At 44.9% G+C, this 24862-nt stretch overlaps 2 protein-coding genes and 1 pseudogene across 3 annotated transcripts; 1 reads left to right on the forward strand and 2 right to left on the reverse strand.

The window, feature by feature from the left end:
• Positions 1-1370: 1370 nt before the first annotated feature.
• On the reverse strand, positions 1371-8957 carry IFIT2 (interferon induced protein with tetratricopeptide repeats 2). 2 transcript variants are annotated; one of them, XM_059172458.1, is made up of 2 exons: positions 8733-8957; positions 1371-4271 (listed from the first exon to the last, which is right to left on the reverse strand). In XM_059172458.1, exon 2 carries the CDS (start codon positions 4140-4142, stop codon positions 2748-2750), a length of 1395 nt encoding a protein of 464 aa, XP_059028441.1. In that variant the 5' UTR covers positions 4143-4271; positions 8733-8957; the 3' UTR covers positions 1371-2747. The 2 variants fall into 2 exon arrangements, with proteins under 2 accessions (XP_059028441.1, XP_059028440.1); XM_059172457.1 differs by having other exon boundaries at positions 1371-4152; positions 8733-8954.
• Positions 8958-11498: 2541 nt separating this feature from the next.
• Positions 11499-22603, reverse strand: LOC131830052 (interferon-induced protein with tetratricopeptide repeats 2-like). The gene is made up of 2 exons (XM_059172453.1): positions 22384-22603; positions 11499-15692 (listed from the first exon to the last, which is right to left on the reverse strand). Exons 1-2 carry the CDS (start codon positions 22386-22388, stop codon positions 14168-14170), a joined length of 1530 nt encoding a protein of 509 aa, XP_059028436.1. The 5' UTR covers positions 22389-22603; the 3' UTR covers positions 11499-14167.
• LOC131830073 (small ribosomal subunit protein eS25-like) lies at positions 19687-20259 on the forward strand (annotated as a pseudogene).
• Positions 22604-24862: the final 2259 nt, after the last annotated feature.

Consider the following 24862-nt stretch of genomic DNA (forward strand, 5'->3'; position numbering starts at 1 on the left):
CCTGCTTTGCGTCTTGGGCCTGACTCCCAAGAGCTCCCAGGAACTGCATTTTTAATACAGTCTGCAAGAGATTCTGATACAGGGGTTTCTGGGACCACGTGATGTGAAAGACTATCCAGAAATATTTGGTAAAAAGTAGTCTCTTGCAATAAATTTTCTTGTGGGAGACAATTTGCAACACGAGACCTGGATTAATTTTGCCTGTTCAGTTTACTACCTGTGGGATGATGCAGGAGTCAAATCACTGAGTCTGAATTTCCTTTCTTTGCCTCACACCAAATATGGAATGCCAGGCCCTGGAGTGCAGTTTAGATCTGTGGGGTCTAAGGCGATCCTTTAGTTTTCCCAGCTGTAAAATGGGAATAGTAACCCATGTAATATTGTTTAATGGCTATCTCAGAAATTCATGTGTTTATGCTTCAGTCTCTGAAGGAGTGATATTATCCTGAGAGGTTTTTTTTTTTTTTTAATTTTTATAAAACTTCTACCCATGATGTATATGATCATAAAAACCTAGGGAGTATAGTTCTCATAGTTGATTTGGTGAAAGAATGGTCAAGTAGATAGATAGGAGAAAGGCTCCCTCCATTCTTGAAACTATAGAAAGCAGAGACTCTTGGGAAACAAAACTGACGGATGATTTTCCCAACAACAGGAGTATCATGAGGTATTGTGAGTCCAGAGATGATATCTAGTGAGAGAAACCTGCAACTTGGATAATTCTGTAATTCTGATTGGTTCTCTTCACAATTTGTTATCCCGTTGTCATAAAGGGACATACATTTATAAATGGTATAAATTCTTGTGGTACTATAGACGGTATCAATACTACCCTTAGACTGAGGGAAGAGGGGCCCCTGACTTTGTCCTTATGCTTTACAAAGTCCCACATTTCATAGATACCCACAAAAAATGTAAATTTTTAAAAGAAGACATGGCATCTCTGCTGCTCAGAATCTGGTTCTTAATCCCGGCAGAGCAGGAGTTGCACAACCTCGACATCCAGCCCAGGGGAAATTCATCTCTGTGTCTCACCTTCTTCGCTCAGAGAGGAAAGAAGTTGTATTGTGCAAGTTTCTGTGTTGGGAGGGTGCTGATGTGAGAGACACACACCGGGTTTGGAGTGGAGGGAGGAGCTGCGCAACAGAAGTGGTTAGATTAGAGAAAAGGCAAATTTACCCATCTGCTCAAAGCTTTCCTCTTAGCCCAAATGAAGAATTATTTTCCAGTGCATTAGTACTGGCTGCCTCTCTCCTGGCTTCTCTTCTTATTCTAATTCCTGGCTCAAGAAGTACTCATGAATCCATATAGTATTCACAACAGTTGCATATGGTGGTCAAATAACATTCTGCAAATTAAGAAATGCACAGTTCTTTTTAAAAAATATTTTATTTATTTATTTGAGAGTGAGAGAGAGAGAGAGAATGAGAGGAGAGATGTCAGCGGGAGAAGCAGACTCCCCGCTGAGCAGGGAGCCCGATGTGGGACTCGATCCCAGGACTCCAGGATCATGACCTGAGCCGAAGGCAGTCGCTTAACCAACCAAGCTACCCAGGCGCCCCTGCACAGTCCTCTTAAATCTGTAAGCATGTAGATTTAGATTTCTACACTAAGCCAAACTTCCTTTTGCATTTGGACTCTTTTTTGGAGCCAACTTGCCCATGAATGGTTGTTCGGTACCAGTGTTTAAAGATAAAATGATATAGGACTAGATTTTCATACCCATATATACCCAGACAATAGGGTTCGGGAGTTGTCCAAGCTGTCTTTTGAATATAAAGGCAGTAACAGCATTTTAAATGCTAGTAATAAGAAGGGTGCGATACAATGAAAACAAACCTAGAGGTTAAAAATAGAAGGCAACAGAAGAGCTGGCTTTCTTTATGTTCATTTGGAACAAGAGTCCATTCATCAGTTGAATCTGCTTTTTGGCTATTATGATTTTTTAATAGTTACATTGAAATATAATCTATATGCTGTGCAGTTCACCCACTTAAAGGGTCCAATTCAGTAGCTTTCAGCGTTTCACAGAGCTGTGCAACCATCACCACAGTAAGTTTTAGAAGATTCCCATCACTCCCAAAACACAATTCCACATCACTTTCCTGACACCTGTGATCCTGCCACTGACCCCAGCCCCAGGCGACCCCTGCCTCCCCAGACAGACCTCAGTCTAGACTGTCCATACAACCTGAGTTCAAATAGACTGAGGACTGTCTGGGGAGGAAGCAGAAGTGAGGGAGAGAAGATACCCAGCCCTATGGAGGCTTTGGTCCCCCCACCTTTGAATGGACACATTAGTGTCTCTGCAGGACCAAACTGCACAAGATCTAAAATGATTCCAAGGGTGGAAAGACATTGCAAAAACGGACCACACTGTTAACAGATGTGAGGGATCTGGCTGCTTTATCTAAACCTAGAGACAAACCCAAGACATCACCACAGGGAGGATGACTAAGGGAATATCATAATGCAAACTACTCCCAAGAGGTCAGTTGGGAAGTAGCCTCCTAACCAAAGCCTGTGACCACCCCCCCCCCCCATCTAGTCCCTGTCCCAGAACTCCCTGAGCAATTCATGTGTGATACCCAGCAGGTATCCTCCCCAAACCCGGTGCAGACCCATGGCCAGCAGCTCAGTCCACACCTATGCTGCTGTAAAGTTGCCCCATATCATGAATACCCACTTGGTGGAGGGGTTTCTGCTCCCTTCCCTGCATCATTCCACCAGCACCATATGTTGATTCCTTATTCCTCAGTGAAAGATACTGAATGGAGGAAGCTTCCAGAGTCCAAACACCTCTCAGAGTTTTCCTCTGCTGGCCGCATGTCTCCATTCAGCTCCTGAAGAAATGCCAAGAGGTGCAAAGCCACGGAATCAGTTCCGTTTTTAGAAAGCCTGGTACAGGCAATTTTCTGCAGCTTATTTTTCATCTTTTCTTTCTCCTTTGATTCCTGGTTGATTTTCATGCCCTGTATGAAATGGTGGATGGCCTTGTCTTCGCACTTCAGCTGGTACAGCTGGAAGTTGCCATAGCGCAGGTGGAGCACTTGCCTGGCTCCTGGAGAAAGCTCTTTGCTGAATTCTTTCTGGAAGTAATGCTCCGCGGCATCATACTTGCCTGCCTGCGCGTAGAGGCAGGCCAGATAGGAGCAGACACAGGGGAACTCTGCATTGGCCTCATCCACTCTCTTTAAATGATACACAGCTTGTTCTATGGTTTCCTGTAACTTTGCCCTTTGGACGCTCATCTCATTCCTTCCTGGGTCCTGGAGCATCTCGAGGACTTTGGTCCTGTAGAGGCAGCCGATTCGCCAGTGCAGGATGGTGCTGTCCGGAGAACCTTCCAGGGCCTGCCTTAGCAGCTCTGCAGCTTGGTCCAGGGCCTCTTTCCTCCGATACAGCTTTGCTGCTTGGCAGAGCACATCTGTCGTCCCCGGGGCTCCCTTCAGCGCCTCCTCCACGAGCCTGTCTGCTTCCTCTTCCTCCTTCATCTTCTGAAGCTTCAGAGCCAAGAGGACTTTCGCGTACTGGTTGTCAGGATTCAGCCGGATGGCCCGCCGCAGAGGGTCCACGGGATTCTGAGGCTGCGGCCAGGTGTCCAGACGGTAGCTGGCGATGGCCAGACCCGAGGCAAAATCCGGGTTCTTGGGCTCCTTTTCCAGAGCCTTCTTAAAGCACACCTTGGCCCTCTCGTTGTGCCTCCCTCCACACTGCAGCCGGGCCCATCCCTCCTCGAAGTCCAGCTCGGGGCTTTCCATTCTGTAGGGGCTGCGAGCCTGCGCGCAGACTCGTCTCACCTTGTCTACATACATCTGCGCGTCTGCGTGTCTGCCCAGGTGGTAGGAGACCCAGGCGAAGTTGCCCCAGGTGACCAGACTCCGGAGGTCCGCTTGCTCCGGGTGCTCCTGCCGGATCAGCTCCTCCGCCCGCCGCAGGCTCTCCAGCGCCGCCTCGCCGCGGCCTCTGCGGTGCTCAATGTAGGCCTGGATGTTGAACACCGTCGCTCTGAACTCGTTGTTCTGAAACTCCGTGTCATTACACACCTCGTCTTCGAACTCATCCAGCGACTCTCCTGCCTCCACCAAGTTCCAGTTGAAATGGCATTTCAGCTGCGGTAAGCAGCTCTCCAGGGCGGTCATGGTGCTCTCGCTGGAGGGCAAAACAGAAAGATGCAGGCTGTCAGACAGGGCGTGGGTTCTCCCGGGGAGCAGAGCAAGTGCAGTAAGTGCAATTCTCTTCCTACTCCTTCTCCTCCTCGACGGTGTTCACTCCAACCAGAAAAGAACAGTATTTCCTTTTCATTTCTTTCTATATTTTGGCATCTGTGTTAAGTGCACAGGGATGCAGGGGTTGGGTGATGGGGGGGGGGGGCAGAAGGATTAGAGAGAGTGTTGGGGTGGGATTCAGAGGCCCCGGAGCTAGGTTTCCCCGAACAGGGCGGTTTGTGAGGGTCGGGCTGGCCCTCTGCTGTCTGCCGTGAGGGCCTGTGCAGGCGCAGCACATCTGGGGGGACAGATTATATTATATTTTGTTCCAAAATAAAAGCTTAAAACATTGCTAACATATATGATGATAATAAATTTAAGCGATAGAATAATATAAAAGCAGAGGATGTAAGTAAGCTCCAGAGGAGGATTGACTTTGTGTCGCTTTGGTTTAAAGATTCTATGAGAAAGAGACACAGAGACAGCATGGGCAGGGGAGGGGCAGAGGGAGAGAGAGGGAGAAGCAGACTCCCTGCTGAATGCAGAACCCAAGGACTTGGGGCTGGGGCTCCATCCCAGGACCTGGAGATCATGACCTGAGCCACAGTCAGATGCTGAACTGACTGAGCCACCCCTGACTTGACACAGTTTTTAAGAAGAAAGCCTATTTGATTGCTTTATGTTCCTGTTCTTCATCTTACCCAGCATTTGCTTTCCTGGTTTGAAAATTTTAGCTTTAGAATTGTCTATTCTGTTCCTGTCTTGAAAGCTTGATTTTAATCTCATTATCCCTCTGAAATTCAACCACATTTGTCTCCTGTATTTTCAGTTTCTTAGTTCCCCTTAATCTGTCCTTTTCATATATCCTTAACTGACTTTCTGTGGTTATCCAAACTTTTTTTTTTTAATCCAATTGGTTTTGTCTTGTCTTTTTATTAATTTGGCATTCTCTGTTCTCCTTTTATCTGAACTTTTCCATTTTGATATTTTAAATCATATTTCAACAATTCTAAATGCTTACTTATATCCACTGCTTTTATATTATTCTACTGCTTAAGTTTATTATCATCATATATGTTAGCAAGGTTTAAACTTTTATTTTGGAACAAAATATAATCTTTTTTTTTCTCCTCTCCACCCCACTGCTATTTCTTAGACCAGTGATTTCTGTTTTTAACATTTCTCATTGTGCTGGTGTATTAAAACTTCTGCATTTTGTTGCTATAATTATCTTTTGAAATTTTATTTTTCCTCTCCTGTGGTTTGCTTTCATGCAAGGTGTTGGAATTGAAGCTATAGGAGGAGGCTCACACTAGCTTCTTTTCTTATGGGAAATGCTCTTTTTCCCTTAAGGTACTCTTCTGGGAAGATTTCCCATTCCCTTCAACGTTGGTTCTTAAAAATCAAATCAAATCAAATAACAAATAAGGAAAACTCACCACACAGAAACCTTATTTTGAATAACTTTAGAGATGAGAAGGTTAAAAATCATTAACTGCCCCAAATAATTTCTCTGCATTGCCTACATATTGGAGTCCCTGAAGTGTTGTTTTTCTCACTTCAAAACATTTTTTCATGGTGTATATTAATTAGCCCTTTTATCAGGAGCTGATATTCTAACTATTATGGATTCTGACATAGAAAAGCAGTAGATATGTGGAAAGTTATGTAATGTGGCAAAGACCGTGTTTGAAATGCTTGTCCAAATGGAAGATTATATTCCCCCACTTTCTTCCTACCCCTTAGCCTTCACTTTTTAGCCCCCCCCCCCCATTTGATGATTAGATCAGAGCTGGGCACCTAAACTCAAGTGGAAGCTGAGTACGGGGGAAGGGGGTGGGGAGTCAGATGTCTGGACTTAGGAGGAGCACCGTGTGTGCTGGAGGGCTCCCAGGGGCCATGGTCTGCAGTGTGGCCAGCAGAGAGTGTGACCCAGATGCACACGGAGCAGACGCAGAGTCTGGGTCCCTGACGCTCTCCATTGTCCTGTTCTGGCCTGCCTGGTGTTGCTCTAGTCCTGTGTGTGGGTCCCGTGAGCCATTCCAGGAACCTTAAATCATTTCCTGTTCATTTCTGTTACTTGAATTGGATGGAGACTTAACTCCAAGTAGAATAAACAGAAGAGAGGAAAGAAAACCAGTAGGAGTTTTTGCCAGGGGAAGGACCCTCTGTCTATTCAAAGTCCCAGACAGGTCTCAGTGAGGAGCCTGGTTGTCAGAGCCTCTTTTTTAAAAATTAATTAATTAATTAATTTTTTAAATAAACATATAATGTATTTTTATCCCCAGGGGTACAGGTCTGTGAATCACCATGTTTTACAAACTTCACAGCACTCACCATTTGTCTGAGCCTCTTGATGCAATATGGGTGGTGGTATGGGTGGTGGCTGTGTGTGTGTGTGTGTGTGCACGCATGCACGCACCCAGGAGTGTGCCTGGCGTGATATCTGGCATTGTAATGACAGCAGCCTCCCCTTGACAAGTTTGTGTCCAAATGGATCTATTTTCCTTCTCAGTAAGGTTGCATAAGCTTAGCAATAAGCTTTTTATCAACTTTCTCATTTAATGTTTTATAAAAATTTATTGATTTATTTGAGAGAGTGTGCAAGTGGGGGGAGTGGTAGAGGGTGAGGGAGAGAGTGAATCTCAAGCAGACTCCATGTAGAGTGTGGAACCCAATGTGGGTCTCGATCTCATAACCCTGAGATCATGACCTGAGCCAAAATCAGGAGTTGGACACTTAACTGACTGAGCTGCCTAGGCTCCCTGCAACATCCTCATTTTATAAAAGAAGCAGAGAGAATGAATCCAGTTGAAATTATCTCCAGCATATAAAGCACATAAACAGTTGTGTATTTGTAGGATAGAGGCATTTACTAGACACTCTTAGGTAGAATCCCTCTGAGCAGCCGTTCGAAAGCATCCAATTTCACTGTGTGATTACGAGTTTTTGTTTCCACCAGTAATTCAGAAGCTGGTTCCAGACACTTGCTTCCTGGACTCAGACTTCTGAGACCTATACACCTGATGACTCTAGAAGTTCCAAATATTTACACACAGCAATGTGTTACCCTGCTTCTTGTCCGCAGAAAAGCCACAGTGACACCATTCCCCAGGCTCAGAGCTAATGCTGCCGCCAGTGTCTAAGGGTATTACTGGCATCACTGAGGAGCCTGTTAGAAATGCACATCCTTGGACTTCAATTAAGAATTACCAAATCAGAATCTGAAATGGGGGGGGGGGGTTGTCTTTAGCAAGCCTTCCAGGTAGATCTTATGCATGCTCAGATTTGAGAATGACTGTCTTAGAGCACAGGGCCAATGCCTGGTGACAGTGCCTATAGCTAAGGGATCAAAGAAAATTAGAAAAGAGTTGGGTGGATCTGTGTTATTAAGGGAGAGATTCTAAGACTAAAGTTCCAAGGAATAGGAACAAGGTTTCTAAATATTCTGAGTCACCCTAGAAATAGATATCTGGAAATATATCAGATCTTTTTCTTATCAGGCAGACATGGAGAATAGCAGAAAATGTATCACTTCAAGAAGAGATATCAGGAAGCTTATAGAAGGAGGGCAATGTGTCCTCTAGGAAGTGAGAGCTAGGGCTAGTGTCCCCACTTGTTGGAGCTCCCAGGACTGAGGCTGAGGCGTCTAGCCTGGCCACACCCTCACACTGGAGAAAACAAAATTTCCCTTCCTACCCCGCCTCCTCCCGGGGCAATCTTCTGTTTCTGGGGTGTAAGAGCATTTTAGAGGTGGGGGCTGTTTTCTCCAAGCACCCCACCTCCAATTCATACTTCATAGAGAAGGACTCTAGCCAATCAGTAGCATTTTGGAGTAAAATATATTTCTGTTAAAAGAATGGATTAAATATATTTCTGTTGAAAAAAGGGATACATTTTACCAGCCCTGATGCAAATGTGAGATGAAAGAACGTATTTATTTATTTTTTATGAACTTTAAAAAAAATAAATTAATTTATTTATTTTCAGAAAAACAGTATTCATTATTTTTTCACCACACCCAGTGGAAAGAACATATTTAAAGTAAAATCCACCTTAGCATGAGCTGGGGTTGCTTCCTGGAGTACATTTTAACCCTATCTGCTAAAAACAGAGCCTTTGTTAAATAAGAATCTTAGTAAAAGCCCCTTGCTTCATCCTTTCAAATAAGAAACAAAAGGGACAGTCTACAGGAGCCACCCCCTGCCCCGGATCCAATTTTAAATGAAGCACCCGCCGGTAAACATCTCTCCCTCTGCCATTCCTCCTCTCTCCCTCCTCTGGACACGAGAGATGCCCTAAGGAAGCTGGACAGTGTGGGGCAGAACATCACAGAAATAAACAAGCCGGCAATGGGAAGACAAAGCCACGACCTACAGAGCAGTCACGGCAAGGCTACAAACAGACACTAAATAAAGCAAAACAAGTCAGGAACTTGTGTTTTCAGAGTAGGGCCGTGTGGGATTTGCATTCCACAGCAAGACTGATTGGACATTTTCAATACGATCAGGGCAGAATATTTACCTCATGTTTGCGGAGCGCTTCTCAGCGGTTCTGGAAGGCTGTCGCTCAGGCTGCTGTGCTCTTCAGAGATCTTCCTGCTCTGCCTCCCAGAGATGCTAGGGAGATCTATATATGGGGCATTTCTTGGTTCCTTTGCTGTGTTTTCCTGCGGTTTGCTTTAGGAAAGAGAAACTGAAACTGCAAAGTACAATCAGCAGGGCTCTAAGAAGAAATGAATCTTGAGTAAGAGCCCTGCCTGTAGCACCCCCAACCCCCACCCTGCGGTGAGTCAGAACTTCCTCTTTGTGACCATAGTGACAGACTAGATCAGCTGACATGAAGGGAGCCCAGCTTGGAGAGGGACACAGGTACCAAGCACCAAGTACCCGGCCTCTTCACCACAATGTTAACCCATCCTCGTTCTGCTGCCCTTGTCACCAGCGTGGTCTGCAGACCCCAGGGAGGGATGCTCTTTTTTTTAAAGATTTTATTTATTTATTTATTTGACAGAGAAAGAGAGAGGGAGGGAACATAAGCAGGGGGAGTGGGAGAGGGAGAAGTGGGCCTCCCACTGAGCCGGGAGCCCCGTGTGGGACTCAATCCCAGGACCCTGGGACCATGACCCAAGGCGAAGGCTGACGCTTAACAACTGAGCCACCGAGGCGCCCCAGCCAAACAGCTCCCCACACCTGTACACATCCTGGGCCTCCCCGAGCGCCGCAACATTTAAAGTCCCGTGGCTCACGCTGGTGTCCCGCACTCCCACATCACAATTTGCAACCACGGGGGTTTGCTGTGATGGAGGAAATGTACTTTCTTTGCTTTTTCCTTATTCATACCCCTGATCTCAGAGGGATGACAGTGTGTGTGGACCCAAGAGGAAAAGAGATAACAGCACTAGGAATCTTTGGTGTCTGGAAATTACACAGAGCACGAGTGAAGCCTGTTCTCCAGGACCACTGAGTACAGCTGAGGCACGTTAGTTCAGTCTTGGAGAGAGCCTTCTGGATGTCTGTTTGTGTCTGTGAGCAGCAGGGTGGAAGGAGGAGCTATGCTTCTTGACAGTTCTCTACCTTTTGAGTGGGACACAGAGTCGAGCCTATCCCTGTTGGAAACGCTTACTTTTGGGTGTCATTCAGGAGTTACAAGTCCTAGTATATATTTATAGAAATGGATGTTAGGGGCGCCTAGGTGGCGTGGTCCGTTAAGCATCTGCATTCAGTTTGGGTCATGACCTCAGGGTCCTGGGATGGAGCCCTGTATTGGGCTCCCCATTCAGTGGGGGAATCTGCTTGTCACTCTACCCCTTCCCTTGCTCATGCTCTCTCTCTGTCTCTCTCTCTCTCAAATAAAAAAAATAAATAAAGTCTTTAAAAAAATGTATGTTAGTTGTACAAGAAATGCTGCAGAAGGAAACTAGGAACACAGTAGGATTTTTTGGTGTCGTATGTTTTGAATTTGCATTCAAGAAAACAACTGGATAGAAATGTTTAAGTCTCATTATAAAGGTACCAGGTGGGGAGAAGCACAGGGAAAGCACGTGCTAGCTGTGTTCTGAAATGCCTGGAGGGACTGTGGTACTCTTCAGAAATCCGTATGGCCAGTGCCTGTGTGGACTGCATTCACAGGAGGAATGTCCCAGCTGCTCTGGCAGCTGGTTAGTGTTAGAAGATGCAGTGGGAATGCAGAATAGAAACTGGAAAGGAAAACCAGCTCTTTTCCTCTTTTCCGGTAATATGTCAATGATGAGAAAAGTGAAACTGACTCTGCGAGTGTTCTGATTACTCAGGCTGTTACAACTATGTATGTGTCTACTTTGTGGTTATCATCAACTACAAAGTGGTAGAAGGCACTAGGCCCATGCTGCCATCAGCCCCAAGAAATTTCAGGTCCACCTGGGGACCTGCCACAAATGCAAATTGTCAGGTTCCATCCTCCATCAAATGCATCACAAATTCTAGGAGTGGGGCCAAGGAATCTCTGTGTTAGGAAACTTCTCAAATAATCCTAATACATGCTATCAAGTCTGAGAACCACATAATATTTTGACTGTAAGTAAAAATTTTAATTCCATAAAACAAAACCCTATAGGTTTTTCTTGAGATTTACGGGGAGAAAATGGTCCTCTCTTTTGTTCTCTGTCTCTGTAGAGAATGTCTGACGTAAGCTTTGTCTACCTAGAAGGGTTGGTGGCTAGTTCACTACTATTCACACTGGCTAGAGGACTCTTCATACCCTAAACATCCATAATGTGCCCTTCTTGCTAAACACAGAACATACTCAGGACTTTCCCAACAGAGTCCACCCAGAATCAAGGCAACCATCTTTCCCAGCGATGCTCAGGGAACTCTCAGAGATCCCCGGTTCCCTTCTATGGACAGGGTGTGACTTCCTATGGTTTGGTGAGAAAAAAACCTAAAAGACTAGATAAGATTAGATAACTCCTACAGGACCGGATGGGGCACGAGAATCAAAGGAAACATCCCAACTGAAGAAAGGAAACATGGAGGAAGTTCAAAGATCACAAGTCAGTAGAAATGACCAGTCTCTGCTGGATAGGCATTTGGGAGACCAAGATTCTGCTCTCTGATGAGAACCTTGCCATCATTCTCCATATCCCTGGCCCCATCCCCTGGGAGGCTTTTTGTGACATTAATTCTTGTGTTCCCACATCTCTGCCATGAGCTGGGGTTTGTGTTCACCTTCTGGGCCCCAGAGACTCCTGTGCTCACACAGAACCTTTTTTTTTTTAAAGATTTTATTTATTTATTTGACAGAGAGAGAGAGGTCACAAGTAGGCAGAGAGGCAGGCAGAGAGAGAGGGGGAAGCAGGCTCCCCGCTGAGCAGAGAGCCCGATGCTGGGCTCGATCCCAGGATACTGGGATCATGACCCAAGCCGAAGGCAGAGGCTCAACCCACTGAGCCACCCAGGCGCCCCAGAACCTTTGGTGATAATAGCCTTCGATGGAAAGGTTATTCAATGGAGCAATGCCTTCGAAGAATGCCTCAAATATTTGTCAGTGTCTGATTCTGAGAATAAAGAGTTTTAAAAGTTGATGATCATGGAAGCATTGGTGAGTAAAAGAGAGATGAAAAAGGTCACATAAAGACACAAGGGACAGCAGAGGAAATGTGTGGAAGTGCATGTGTATGGACTTCTGGTTCTCTTTGAATTAGCAAGAGGAGCTTTTCCACCTCTCTCTCTGACTGTTGACCAGCTCTCTGGAAGAAAGCCATGGCTACTTCAGTTTCCGACCAGACTTTGCCCATTCCTTGGGGCTCCACTTGCACTCGGTAAAGGGCTACAGGCAGGGAGCCCCATAACATGCAAGGCCAAGAAATACTGGCTAAGATCACCCTTCAATGTCAGGGCAGGGGAGTATCATTGTGAACTTTGTGGAGTTTATGATCTGAGGGCAAGGTTAAACTTTCATCCATCTAATGACCGGGGGTGGTGGGGGAGGCCCGCAACCTGGAAGCACACAGGATGATGAAGCTCTTCCCTCTTCATTGGGAAATGAGACAAATACAGGGCATGTGCCGTCAGCAGAACTTAAAGAGTTGTGCTCTTCATCTTGGTGCATTCTCATTCATCAAATTCCTTGATGCCTTTGGGAGCTCAAGAGAAGTTTGTTGCACAAAAAGCAAATTCCTGAACATGGATGGTGGGACAGGTGAAGAGAGGTCAGAGCAAAGGTCTAGGACATGGTTACACTTTCAAGGATCAGTTGCGGTGGACACCATTATGGACTGGCGAAGAGAGTAGAGGACACACTGTATATGTTAGGGGTGGGGTGAATGGATGAGTAGTGGCATGTAAGTTGAAGGCATGAAGAAAGACCTGCAATCAAAAAAAAAAAAAAAAAAGAAAGAAAGAAAGACCTACAATCTAGAGACTTGTTGATTAGGTGCAGAGATCTTCAAATGTTTATTAGTGTGGGTTGGACCCAGCAAGAACCAGTTGCAGAATGGACACCAGTGGGGTGGGCACAGCACTCTTGTGTCACCATCTTTTGTTTTGAATTTGTCTTGTTGCATACTTTATTTGACAATGTGATATATGCTCTGGGTATCAAATTCAAAATTAAAAATTCTATACAGTTGAAATATATAAGTCTTCCTTCCATATAGACTCCCAGACAACCCATTTCTTCTCTGGAGACTACCCTAGAGGAGCTACGTCCTTTTCACAAATATTCTGCAAATAATGTGATAGGCTTTTTTTCCTCCTCCTACCCTTCCTTCCTTCCTTTGAACAATGTTAGCATGTCATATACACTCTTCTGCACTTAAAAAAATTTTTAAAATATATCTCAGAGATAGTGTTCTATATTTTTATAGTTAGAATGGCCTTTTTTTTTTACATTAGCTGCATGCTGTTCTCAGCATGAAATATGAAAATTGAGTTAATGAGTCCCCTAGTGATGGACATTTGAGTTGTTGTCAGTCCTTTGTTACTATAAGCAAAACTTCATGAGTATCTTTATACATGTCTTTGCATGCATATGCAAATACAAGATAGATTAATGAGTGGAACTGCTGGGACAAAGATTCATGAATGTTTACCTGCCATCAACAAATGCCCTCCATCTACAGGATTTATAATCTCAACGGCGATGTGTGATGGAGCCTATTCACCCACATCCTTATTTAGTACCTTTTTCCAAAAGGTGTTTCTTTGGTTGACCTGAGATGACCTCTCTTAATAGTGTTGGTTTGCTTTCTCTTAATAAGAGTGACATTGAGAATCATTTCCCCTTTTTAAGCCATTTTGATTTCCTGACCTCTGCCCATTTGTCCAGAGGAACTGTTTCAGCATTAAGGAAGTTAATCCGTTATCTGGTAACATACTGAAACAGTATTTTTAAGTCTGTCATTGATCTTTTGACTTTCCAGAGGGCCCTCTTCTATGAAACGTGTTTCATAGTGTGATTGAATTCCCTAATACTTTTGCCCTTTTGTGTTTTGTTTCATACTTACAGCTTCCAGACTGTGTGACCTGAAAAACCCTCTCAAGAATTCCTCTAGAAATGTGATTTCTGTTTCTGAAACATTTAAATCTTTGGTTTGTATGGAATTCATTTGTGAGTGTCAGGAGCAAGGAAGGAGGACCAGGCCCCAGTGCTGCTGTCTTCCCTTGTTCCCATCAGTGGTGTTGAGTACCCGCTGTGTCCTAGGCCGAGGGCAAGGCGTGGGGTGAGAGCTGGGTGGTACAGAGTCCCACGGTCCCAAAGCAAGAGCTTGCCCTCAGAGGAGATTTTGCTCAAAATATCTGTAGGACAGAGGAAAAATGATTCTGCATTTCCAGGTCTGGCTGAGAGAATTTTGGGAAACCTAGAAAAAGAGACAACAACATGAGCAGCCCAGCTACCTGGCCCAGCTCCTGCCAGTTGTGGCTTCTCAGTCTCTCTGTGTCCCTGTTTCCCTCCCCTTCGTGACCACCTTGCCAGGCCTCCTACACCTCTCTCTTGCTCTCTTTCTGGCTCTTCTCTATATGAAACCCTCGGGACTGGTTACAGGCTCTCTCTAGGGCCTTCTGCTTCTCTGGGTGGTGGGTCTCACCTGCTTCCGTGGTCTTTTCCTCACTGCCCTTCTCAGCCCTCAGGGCAGGGGGGACAACCCTGCTGGCCTCTGATGGCACACTGTCCCATGGGTGCCCCTTTCTATTCAACTCACGAATGAATCTGGAGAGTTGCCAACCCATGGCATCAGAGGCATTTTTAGAGAGTCGTTTGTGGGCAATTTTTCTTATGTTGACAATCAGCTTTTCCTTTTCGGTCACTGTCCCATTGATGTTCAAACCCTGCAGGTAGTGGTGGATGGCAGTGTCGTCCCACAGTCGCTGGTACTGCTGGAAGTTTCCATAGCGCAGGTGGAGCACTTGTCTCTCGGCAGGAGGCAGATCCTTACTGAATTCTTTCTGGAAGTAATACTCTGCCTTATCATACTGGCCAGTGATGGCATAGAGGCAGGCAAGGTCAGAGCAGGCACGGGGAAGGTTAACATTCAACTCGACAACCCTCTTAAAGTGATTCAGTGCGTGTCTCGTCATCTCCCGCAGCTCTGCTTCCTTCTCCTTTGTGGTGTACCCCCGTGACCTCTGTATCTGCCTGATTTTGGCTCTGTAGCAGCATCCGATCTGCAGATGTTGAAAGACATTGTTTGGTACTGATTCTAAAGCCTTTTTAAGTAATTCAATAGCCGTGTCTAGAGTACCTTTATTTCGGTAATACTTGGCTGCACTGCAGAGTACATCCGTGGGGCATGGCGTTTTCTTCAAGGCCTCTTCGACTAGCTTATCTCCTTCAGCTTGTTTCTGGGTCTTCTGGAGAGTCAAAGCCAGGAGAACGTGAACATACCGGTTGTCAGGATTCAGCTGGATGGCCTGCCTCAGAAGGCGAACGGTGTTCTCTGTTGGTGCTTTGTCACCCAGACGGTAGAGTGTGATGGCCAGTCCCAGGGAGAATTCTGGATTGGTGGGTTTCTTTTGAAAAGCCTTCTCAAAACACACCTTTGCCCTTTCATAATACTTTTCTCCCCATTTTAAAAGGGCCCATCCTTTTTCACAGTCAGTCTCAGGACATTCAATTCTGTAGGAGCTCGCAAACTTCTTGCAAAGATGTCCTACCTTGTCAATGTAAGCCTGTGCTTCTGGAAGCCTGCCCATGTGATAATAGACCCAGGCATAGTTTCCCCAGGTGACCAGACTTCGGATTTTGCCTTGGCGGGCCTGTGTGTGCAGGATAAACTCTTCTGCTTGCTGTAAATATTCCAGAGCTGACTTGTTCTGGCCTCGGAGGTGTTTAACATAGGCAAACAGATTGTACATGATTGCTTTGAATTCTTTGTTTAGAAACTGTACCTGGTCACGCACTCTGTTCTCCAAGTCATCTAAGGAACTTTCTTCATCATATAAATTCCAGGTAAAATGGCATTTCAGTTGTAGTAAGCTATTCTCCAGGGAATGTTTGGTGATTTCACTGGGGAAGAAGAGCAGACATTTGGGGATGTGAATGAGCGGATGGACAAAGCAACAGGTTTAGGGTGTGGCTACTTGACCACTTCTGAGAAGGCCCAAACAATGCTGGCACTCTGATCCAGAATTGTGAGAAACGAATTTCTGTTGTTTATAAGCTACCCAGTCTGTGGTATCTTGTGATAGACCCCCAAAGGGATGGAAACGATGGGATAGCCCAGAAAGAAAGGGGGAGTGGAGGAAATTTATTACCCAGCGACACCCCAAGTCCACTGGTCTTAGAGAAGGACGGGCACAGGCATTCTGGAGCTCCAGCTGCAACGGAAGGAAATTTCTCTGTAGAAATTGTTGGACAATGGTGTGGTAGGTGAGTAATAATATTTAGTGAGGTTGGTTTTTTGTTTCCTTTCTCGAGCATGGACACCAGGGTGTGAGCCTGGGCTTCTGATCCACCACAATATTCAGGGAAACTAAGAAGAAATGCTGGGCTTAGGACACCAAGAAATGAGAGGGGAATCATTTGGGGCTGGATGTGAACAGATATCCCTCAGGGGTCCTTTCGTAGGGATGGAATGTGCACAGAGTGTTAATTTACTCAGGTTGACCCACGACAGGCTTTTGGCCCTTCTGACGTGGAGCCAACAAGTGTGGCCCCACCTGTGTTACCATCTCTTCCTTTGCTGAGCTGGCTCTTTGGGCAGATTCACGAACTAGAACAGCTCCAATGCCCTCCACCCTCTACCTGGGTGGATGCTCCCTGATGCTGCGGTTCACCACCCTTTCGATTTGCTCAGTGATCACAAAGACAGTAGTCTGGTTCCTTACAGAGACAAAGGGACATCTGGAGCACAAAGACACAGGACACAAAGAGCCCACATGCAAATGCTATTCACAAAAATCAAAGGGCAAACTAGAAAACAGAAATTTAAAAATTATAAGCATGGCAATACCTAATACCTAATTTAATTAATTAATACCTAATTAAATACCTAAAGGGCTCTTTTAGTATTTGTATTTCAGAAGATACTTAGACGAGCAGGTAGTTCAAAATTCACCAACACACATATTAAAAAAAAAGTCACTGATCAAAGAAATGCAAATTAAATCAATAACATTTCAGTGCCATTAAAACTTTGGTTACAGAAAAAGATTTTGAAAAAATCACAGCTGGGCACTTTTACTTGTACATGAAGGTTTGGAACATATTTTGACATAGAACTTGCAGGGAACTGTGGCAAAACATACAAGGAGCTCTTGACATAAAAATTTGTATGTTAAGAATGTATAGAAAACCAGACATTCAGTCAGAGGTTGTGACGGCCTATAGATGTGTCCACTTGGCTAGATTATCGTGCATGGTTATCCGCTCAAACATGAACCTAAATGTTGCTGTGAAGGTATCTTGGAGACGTGATAAAGTCCACAAGCATTTAATTTTAAATAAGAAAGATTATTTTACATAACTAGGGTGGGCCTGGCTGAACTAGTCAAAAGGCTCGGGAGATAGTGCTGAGGCTTCCTGATGCAGAAATTCGGCCAGTGATGGCAGCCCTCATCATCACCTAGGCCGATTCCTTACATCATGTCTCTTCCTGTATATCTCCTGCTGTCTGCTTCTGTGCTGCACCCTGATTGCCACACAAGTCTGTGAATGAGGGATGTTCATCACAGGATGAGTTACAACTGCTTAAAACTGTAGGTGATGGTGGAAAAACATATTTGAAGGTATCATGAGACTCCCCATGGAATACATGAGACTGTTGTAGCTCCCTCCTCAGATCCTACTAGGATGACATGGTTTATGAAGGCTTCTAACCTTGAAGGAAAGGGAACACAAAGACAGCAAGATCTTGGAAACCCTGGCACAACTAGGCGAGTGGGGATTGCTTTTATCAAACACGGGAACATGGGAGAGCTAATTCTGCCAGCAGGGGGGACCCACCCAAGAAACAACCCATTGATAATGCAGAATTCCCAAAGGCTCAGGAGTTAGCAGAACCGATGTGCTGCATAAGTGTGTGTGTGTGTGTGTGTGTGTGAGAGAGAGAGAGAGAGAGAGAGAGAGAGAACACGAACTGGGGTCCCTGGGTTCTCCCGCAATAGAAAATGACCAGAAGCCAAACTGGAAGCTCCAGGCAGGTCTTACTGGGGGCTTATGCTCGAGCACAAGGCGAACACCACACAGGAAAGGGTCCTTCATGCTGGCTCCCGGAACAAACGTCAGGGAAAGATTTTAAAGAGACTGAGGAAAGAAGTGACCTCTAAGGACTGGGGGGCTGGTGTGGGGGTTACAGGGGGTAGGGATGGAGCAGAGACCGGAAGTTCCGTGCGCAGGCGCAATAGACAGACCCTGCCTCGTGGGTCCCCTCGGCTCATTAAATCTACATGGTGGGGCGCGATTTTTATGTTACAACGTGGGACACAGCTTGTCAAAGGGTCAGCGCTGGGGTCCACCTCGGAGCAGACTGGTTTGGTTCTGTCTTCGCCAGTCTTCGTGGTGGAGGCCCGTTTGGAAAGCTCCTTCCTCCTGAGTTCCCGCAAGGTGTGTTACTCCGCGGCATGGCTTCGCTGTCGGGGAGCCCCGGGGTTCCGGTCAGGATGGAGGGGACCCCCAGTCCAGTCCCCGCTCTGTCTCAGCAGGAAGACTGATAAAAAGTCAGCTTAAGAAGAAGCTGTCCCAGGGCGCCTGGGTGGCTCAGTGGGTTACAGCCTCTGCTTTCCGCTCGGGTCATGATCTCAGGGTCTTGGGATCGAGCCCCACATCGGGCTCTCTGCTCGGTGGGGAGCCTGCTTCCTCTCTCTCTGCCTGCCTCTCTGCCTACTTGTGATCTCTCTGTCAGATAAATAAATAAAATCTTTAAAATTTAAAGAAAAAAAAAAAAAAGCTGTCCCTACAGACTGGCTCCAGTCCGTGCACAGAAGGCTGAAGGAGGGCCCTGTGCAGAGGGTGAGACGGTCGGTCCTGGGCCGCGGTTACAGGCACCGCCAACCAGAGAATTAAATGAAGTTTGCGTGTGGAATGTTGAGACCACGTCTTCCCGAGTTAGTTGTAAAAATGCCGCCGCCAGGCTTACTTCTTCCGGGCAAGGGACGAGTCGCCTGTTGCGGAGGAAGCGGAGGACGTCCAGGTCACCGACATCAGGAGTTCCTTGTCCCGTAGCGTGGTGGGGTCCCCATGTAAGGACGCCCCTTGCAGGAGCTCCAGGCTCCCGAAGGGCTCTTGAGCGTTTCTCTCACAGTCATGAACGGGCATCAGGGAATCCCCAGACATTTTAGGAAAGCCTCCCACCTGCAGGACAGTGGCGCGAACAGGCAGGTGGTAAAAGTGTCCCGAAGGGAGCAGAAGACTTAAAACAACAAGAACAGAACAAATAAAGGGTCATTGATAAATAGAGATACGGGAGAAGACGCTGCATCCATGGAATAAAAGAAAATGCTTGGAAAAACTCCCAAACATTTAAAGAACATGGAAGAAGTCTTGGAAATTAAAACAATTAAATTGGGTGGAAAAACTCAAAAGCTTATGATTGAAAGGACAAATGGTAAGAAAAAAAAATTAAAGGGACAGACTTGGAGGACCAACATCTGAAATAATATGAATTCTAGAGGGAACAGGGAAAGGAAAGGGAGAAAGAACATTCTAGAAGAATGCGGCAGAGTTTCCCCTGAATGGAAGGCTGTAAGTTTCCGCGTGGTAAAAAGAAACTTTAGGGACGCCTGGGTGGCTCAGTTGGTTGGACGACTGCCTTCGGCTCGGGTCATGATCCTGGAGTCCCGGGATCGAGTCCCGCATCGGGCTCCCAGCTCCATGGGGAGTCTGCTTCTCTCTCTGACCTTCTCCTCGTTCATGCTCTCTCTCACTGTCTCTCTCTCAAGTAAATAAATAAAAAAAAAAATCTTTAAAAAAAAAAAAAAAAAAAAAAAAAAGAAACTTTAGCCCCTTTCGTCAGACATCTTAATGAGGCTACAGGGGGAGCAGTTGCTCTCCGAGCTTTGCGATGCCACCCGAGGATGAGAAGAAGAAAGATCCTGGGAAGCTGGCCAAGAAAGACAAAGATCCGGGGCACAGACCTGGGGGTGAGGCCAGAAACAAGTGGTGCAAAGGCAAAGCTCGGAACAAGCTCAATAACCCAGTGTCATTTGACAAAGCGACCTATGACAAGTCTGTGCGGAAGTTCTCATGATAAACTTAGACCTCCAGTAGCTGTCTCTGAGAGACTCAGGATTCCTCCGCCAGGACAGCCCTTCGGGAGCTCCTTGGTCAAAGACTGAGATTAAACTGGTCTCAAAGTCAGAGCTCAAGTCGTTTACACCAGAAACACCGAAAGTGGAGGTGTCCCAGGCGCTGGTGAAGATGCTTGAACATGTCCTACCAAATGTACATTTTGAGGAATAAAACTTTATTTAAAAAAAAAAAAAAACAAAACAAAAAACCTCTTACCAAGTATGTGATGATAAGCTTTTAGAACACTACTGAGCAAATTCTATAGTTCCCCGGGGGAAAACAATGTATATAACACAACAAGAATCCAAATGCTGTTGAACATCTGAACAACGATGAGAAAAGCGAGAAGACAATGGAGAAATGCCTTCCAAAAACTGTGGAAAGAGAATTTTAAATTTAGAATTCTTAACATAACCACATAATCATTTAAAATGCAAGTAAAGAGTGAAGACCCTTTCATACACTAAAATAAAAAATTTATGTTACAGACACTTGCTCAGGAAGCTGAGAGGAGATGCCCCCTCAAAATTAAGAGTAAGCCCAGGTAGTAAATAAAGAAGTAAGATTTAAAAAACAGATGAGCTGCAAGAGAGGCTCTTACATAAGATGCAGGGGAGAAGGAAATGCTCCATACTTCCCCCACCAACCTGGAGAACAGCCAGTGTAGACAGGAGTAGCTCAAAGGTCCTGTGAGTGATCACCACCGAAACACGACAATGGCAGCCTGCCTCAGGTTTGAAAATACGGAAAGGAGCTTTGTTCAACTAAACTAGAGGCTTGGGGCTGAGATGGTGTTAAGTGCTTAGAAACAGAAGAAAAAGAAACAAAATAAAAGAAAAGAAAACCACTTTTGTTTGTTGTTTCCTTTAGCTTCAGAAAAAAATGAAACAAAATACAAAAAAGAAAGCTCATGGTAGATAGAACAAAACAAGCCTCAGCTGTGAATAGGGTTTATGCGATTGTAATAATCCAAATTCTGAATATTGATCCAGCCAAAGTCACAAAATGATATTGGGAGGGGAGGATGTAGGGGAGAAGGTGTGTAAGTGTGAGTGTGTGTGTGTATTGGGGAAGGGGTGTTGTGGTGGAAACAGATAATGGCTAAAATTTAAAAATCAAGAACTTCCAATACAAGCATATTATTTAAGTATATGGTTATAAATAGCACAATAGTCACTGAAAGAATTACTGGTTACCTCTGGGGAATGGGAAATATGGTTGGGGGTGATGGCTGCTGTTTCGCCGACTTTGTAGATGATGTTGACTATTTAAGTGTTGTGAATGCATAAGTTTGATTATAAAGTAAGGAATCCGGAAAGAAGGAGGGAAGGAGGGAGGAATCGAAGAGGGGAAAGAGAGAGGGAAGAAAGAACAAAGGGAAAGAAGGAAGGAAGAAATAATGATACATCCATATTTTGCAGCATTATTGAAGCCCTCGAAAATCACTGAAAGATTTTACTGATGACACTCACAATATGATGTTAAGTGAAAATATAAGATGAAACTGTATGGAATCTATATATGGAATCTATACTTTCAACTTTGAAAAGATTTCTCCCCAAATCTATTTACTCAAGTGTGTGTGTGTGTGTGTATATATACACATACATATATATATGTGTACACACACACACATATATATGTATGTATGTGTATATATATATATCTCCAATGTTGAAATAGTTTATTTCTGGTTGGTTATATAAGAGACGACGGCATTTTCCCCCTTAGCTGGGATTTTTCCAAAGTTCTTTAGTGTGCTCATAGTATCTTTATCTTGAAAAAAGACCTTCATGAGCCTAGTTGGTTTTTGTTTGTTTGGGTTTTAAAGGTCATTGAAGATTAAAAACAAAACAGAAAAGGAAAGTGTGGGTACTGGGAATGATGGAGCCCCAATTTCTCTGAAGGCTCTGGGGAACCTCAGGGATGTGAATTCTGGTTTAGTGCCTGACTGCAGTTCTTTGGAAAAGAATAGTTCAATCCAGCCCATCCTTTAGTCAGGCATCCAATGCTGAGCTTATAAAGAGTACGCTTCCCTTAAAAATTCTGATTAAATAGCCCCAAGCTCCTGACTTTTCCTTTCAAATGGAAAACAGGAAGACAAAAGCTTGTAAGAATATTTCTGCCAGGTTGGCATCCTGAGCTGATGAAAATTTGCCTGAAATGGAATGAAGTAAACTTGCCCCTCCCCCTTCCCCAATGCCTCCAGTGCCTTTTCTTCCCTCCTCCAGCCTCTGGCCACGTCCTGGCTAGGATTTCTTTTAAAAGCTTCTACTGGGGAGAAAGCCTGTGTGTGTCTGAAAAGTGCTGCAAAATTTAAAATACCTGCAATGATTATTATCTAGATGTAAGGTATATTAAATATTTAAGCCGGCGCTGAAATCTAGCACTTATAGAAAATTTTGTCTTGACATTTTTCAAAGACACCAGACACAATTTCAAGAGATCAATGCAAGATAAAACCTTTTACCTCATGGTGGGAGGCTTTGGGCTGCCCAGCTGTCCTGCAGTGTTCTGGAAGGGCTGATTTGCTGCTCCGAAATCTGCCTGAGCTGGAAGCTGCCTTGTCCCCCTGGGCAGCCTAGTAGTCTTTAAGCCCACGTGATTGATTAACTAAACCTTTCTTGCCATTTCCAAAGATCAGGCGTTCTGGAGAGAAGGAGCAGAGTATTTTCTGCACCTCACTGAACTCTCCTGCACCACCTACTGGGCACCAAGGAACCAGATCTCTTGCACAACTTCTGAGCACCATGATAACATCCGTAGCTGTTACAGACCATAGCACGCCCTTAATGAATTCACTGCCCTAACCCCTTTAAAAATCTCTGGGCCAGGCAGACACCTTGGAGTTGACCTTTGGACAAGAGTCCACCTACCACCTTCTCCCCAGGTGGCTAGCCAAGAGTGTAAAGCTCATATTCCTTTCCATTAAAAATTCCCACCTTAAGTACTGGCTTTTGGAGCAAGGGGCAGCCTGAGGAAGAGAAGCACAGCGTTGCTAACGAGGGTTACCTCTCTGTGCTTGCACATCTGAATGGAATGTATCCTGGCAAGTGCAACTGGCTTTCAGCCATGCTGGTTTCCTGTTGGGGGAAAAGGAGACATGACCAAGGAGAGCTTTGATCTTTCCAACTGGAAATTCAACTGGGACAAAATGTTTTTGAGAAAGCATATGTGAAGATGTTCAAGATGGAGGAAAATTTCCTGGAGGGAGGACGCGACCTGTAGCAGTCAGAGAACTAGAAATCGCACTGACCACTGCGCCCATGTGTCTTCAGGAAGCCATGGCCACGGTCAGACCACTGACTAATACTGACGGTGAAGCTCTGCTCAGCACTTTGTAGGACTCATCTGATTTACTCCGTTTGACCCCCACGTGAGAGATGGCCATTTAGCAGATGAATAAGAGAACACTCAGCCTGCTTATGGGTCATGCCCAGGGAGGCTAGTCCAGATCTGTCTGACTCAAGGACCTCACTTGTTTAATTGTGGGGCCTATGAGCAAGGAGTCTCTTGATCTAAAGATCTCAACTACATGATTCTTGAACTAAAGATCTCAACTACATGGTTCATTTATACACTGCTGACAGGAGCAGAAGTTGGTTCAGCCATTATGGAAAACAGTATGAAGCTTCCTCAAAAAATTGAAAATTGGGGGCACCTGGGTGGGTCCGTTATCTCTCTATCTGATTATTTATCTACCCATCTGTCATCTTTCTCTCTGTCAGTCTGTCTGAGAATCTTTTGCTCAGACTCGAGAAATTCTTTCAATAGGTTACTGGCCATCTTTATCTGGGATAATCCTGAGGTAAGAGTTAGGAAACTTCAGCCTTGTGAGCCAAATCCATTCCTCTGCTTATTTATGTATAGTCCTCAAGTTAAGAATGCTTAAAAAAAATTTTTTTTTTACAATTTTAGGGTTGTAAACACACACATACATATGCACACACAGAAAAATATGACAGAGACCATTTGTGGCCCTCAAGGGCTAGAATGAGAATTATCTACGATCTGGCCCTCTGCGGAAAAAAAAAATTGCTGACCCCGATTATAAGTGAACTCAGTAAGTCTAAAATGGAATTTATCTTTCTCCCCAAACTCCTCTTCTTCTAGTCCCTATATTCATGAAAGACCCCATAATTTGCCCAATTATGCTGCCTCATGGATGAGTAAAGATCCAGGGGAATGTTTTATATTTACTGCATGCCATGTCCAGATTTGCTTAGAGGAAAGTTGCTACCATTAGGACACGCTTTTCTCCGTGGGCTAACTTCTTCCGTCTTCTCCAGCCTCTTCAGTGAGCCCCGGGGCAGCTGGTTGGCCTGGTGCATAGGACATGGCCTGTCTTCAGAGTTTACTTCTTGTGGCTGGAAGCTGCTATGTTGCAGATGTACCAACTATTTTTTTGTAGGAGTTCACTCCTTTCTTAATTCTCTCTGGAAGTAGCCTCTTGCTTTTCCACACTTCACTGTCTCCATGTACCTATGAGCCAGGTGTCAGTAGGCAGCAGATATTCTCATTGGACTCAGCAGCTGCCTTTAAAGAATTTGGACCACTATTGGAAACAACATGGAGTTTCCTTAAGAATTTGAAACTACCACGTGATCTGGCAATTCCACTTCCCAGTATATATCTGAAGGAAAGGAAGCCACTCTGTTGAAGAGCATTACTTACAACAGCCAAGACGTGGAAGTAACCTAAGTGTCCGTAGATGGATGAATAAGAAAAAAAAAATGTCGTGTATGTATAGTGGAATATTATTCAGTCATGAAAACAGAAATGTTGCCATTATGCTAAGTGAACTAAGAGAAAGACACATACTGTACGACTTCACTTATATGTGAAATATTAAAAAAAAAAAAAAACAACCAAACTCATAGAATAAGGGATCAAATTTGTGGTTGCCAGAGAGACAGGAGTCTTGGGGAGTTGGGTGGTCATATGTGCAA

The sequence above is a fragment of the Mustela lutreola genome, chromosome 4 (genome assembly GCF_030435805.1).
Source record: "Mustela lutreola isolate mMusLut2 chromosome 4, mMusLut2.pri, whole genome shotgun sequence".
NCBI classification, from domain to species: Eukaryota; Metazoa; Chordata; class Mammalia; order Carnivora; family Mustelidae; genus Mustela; species Mustela lutreola.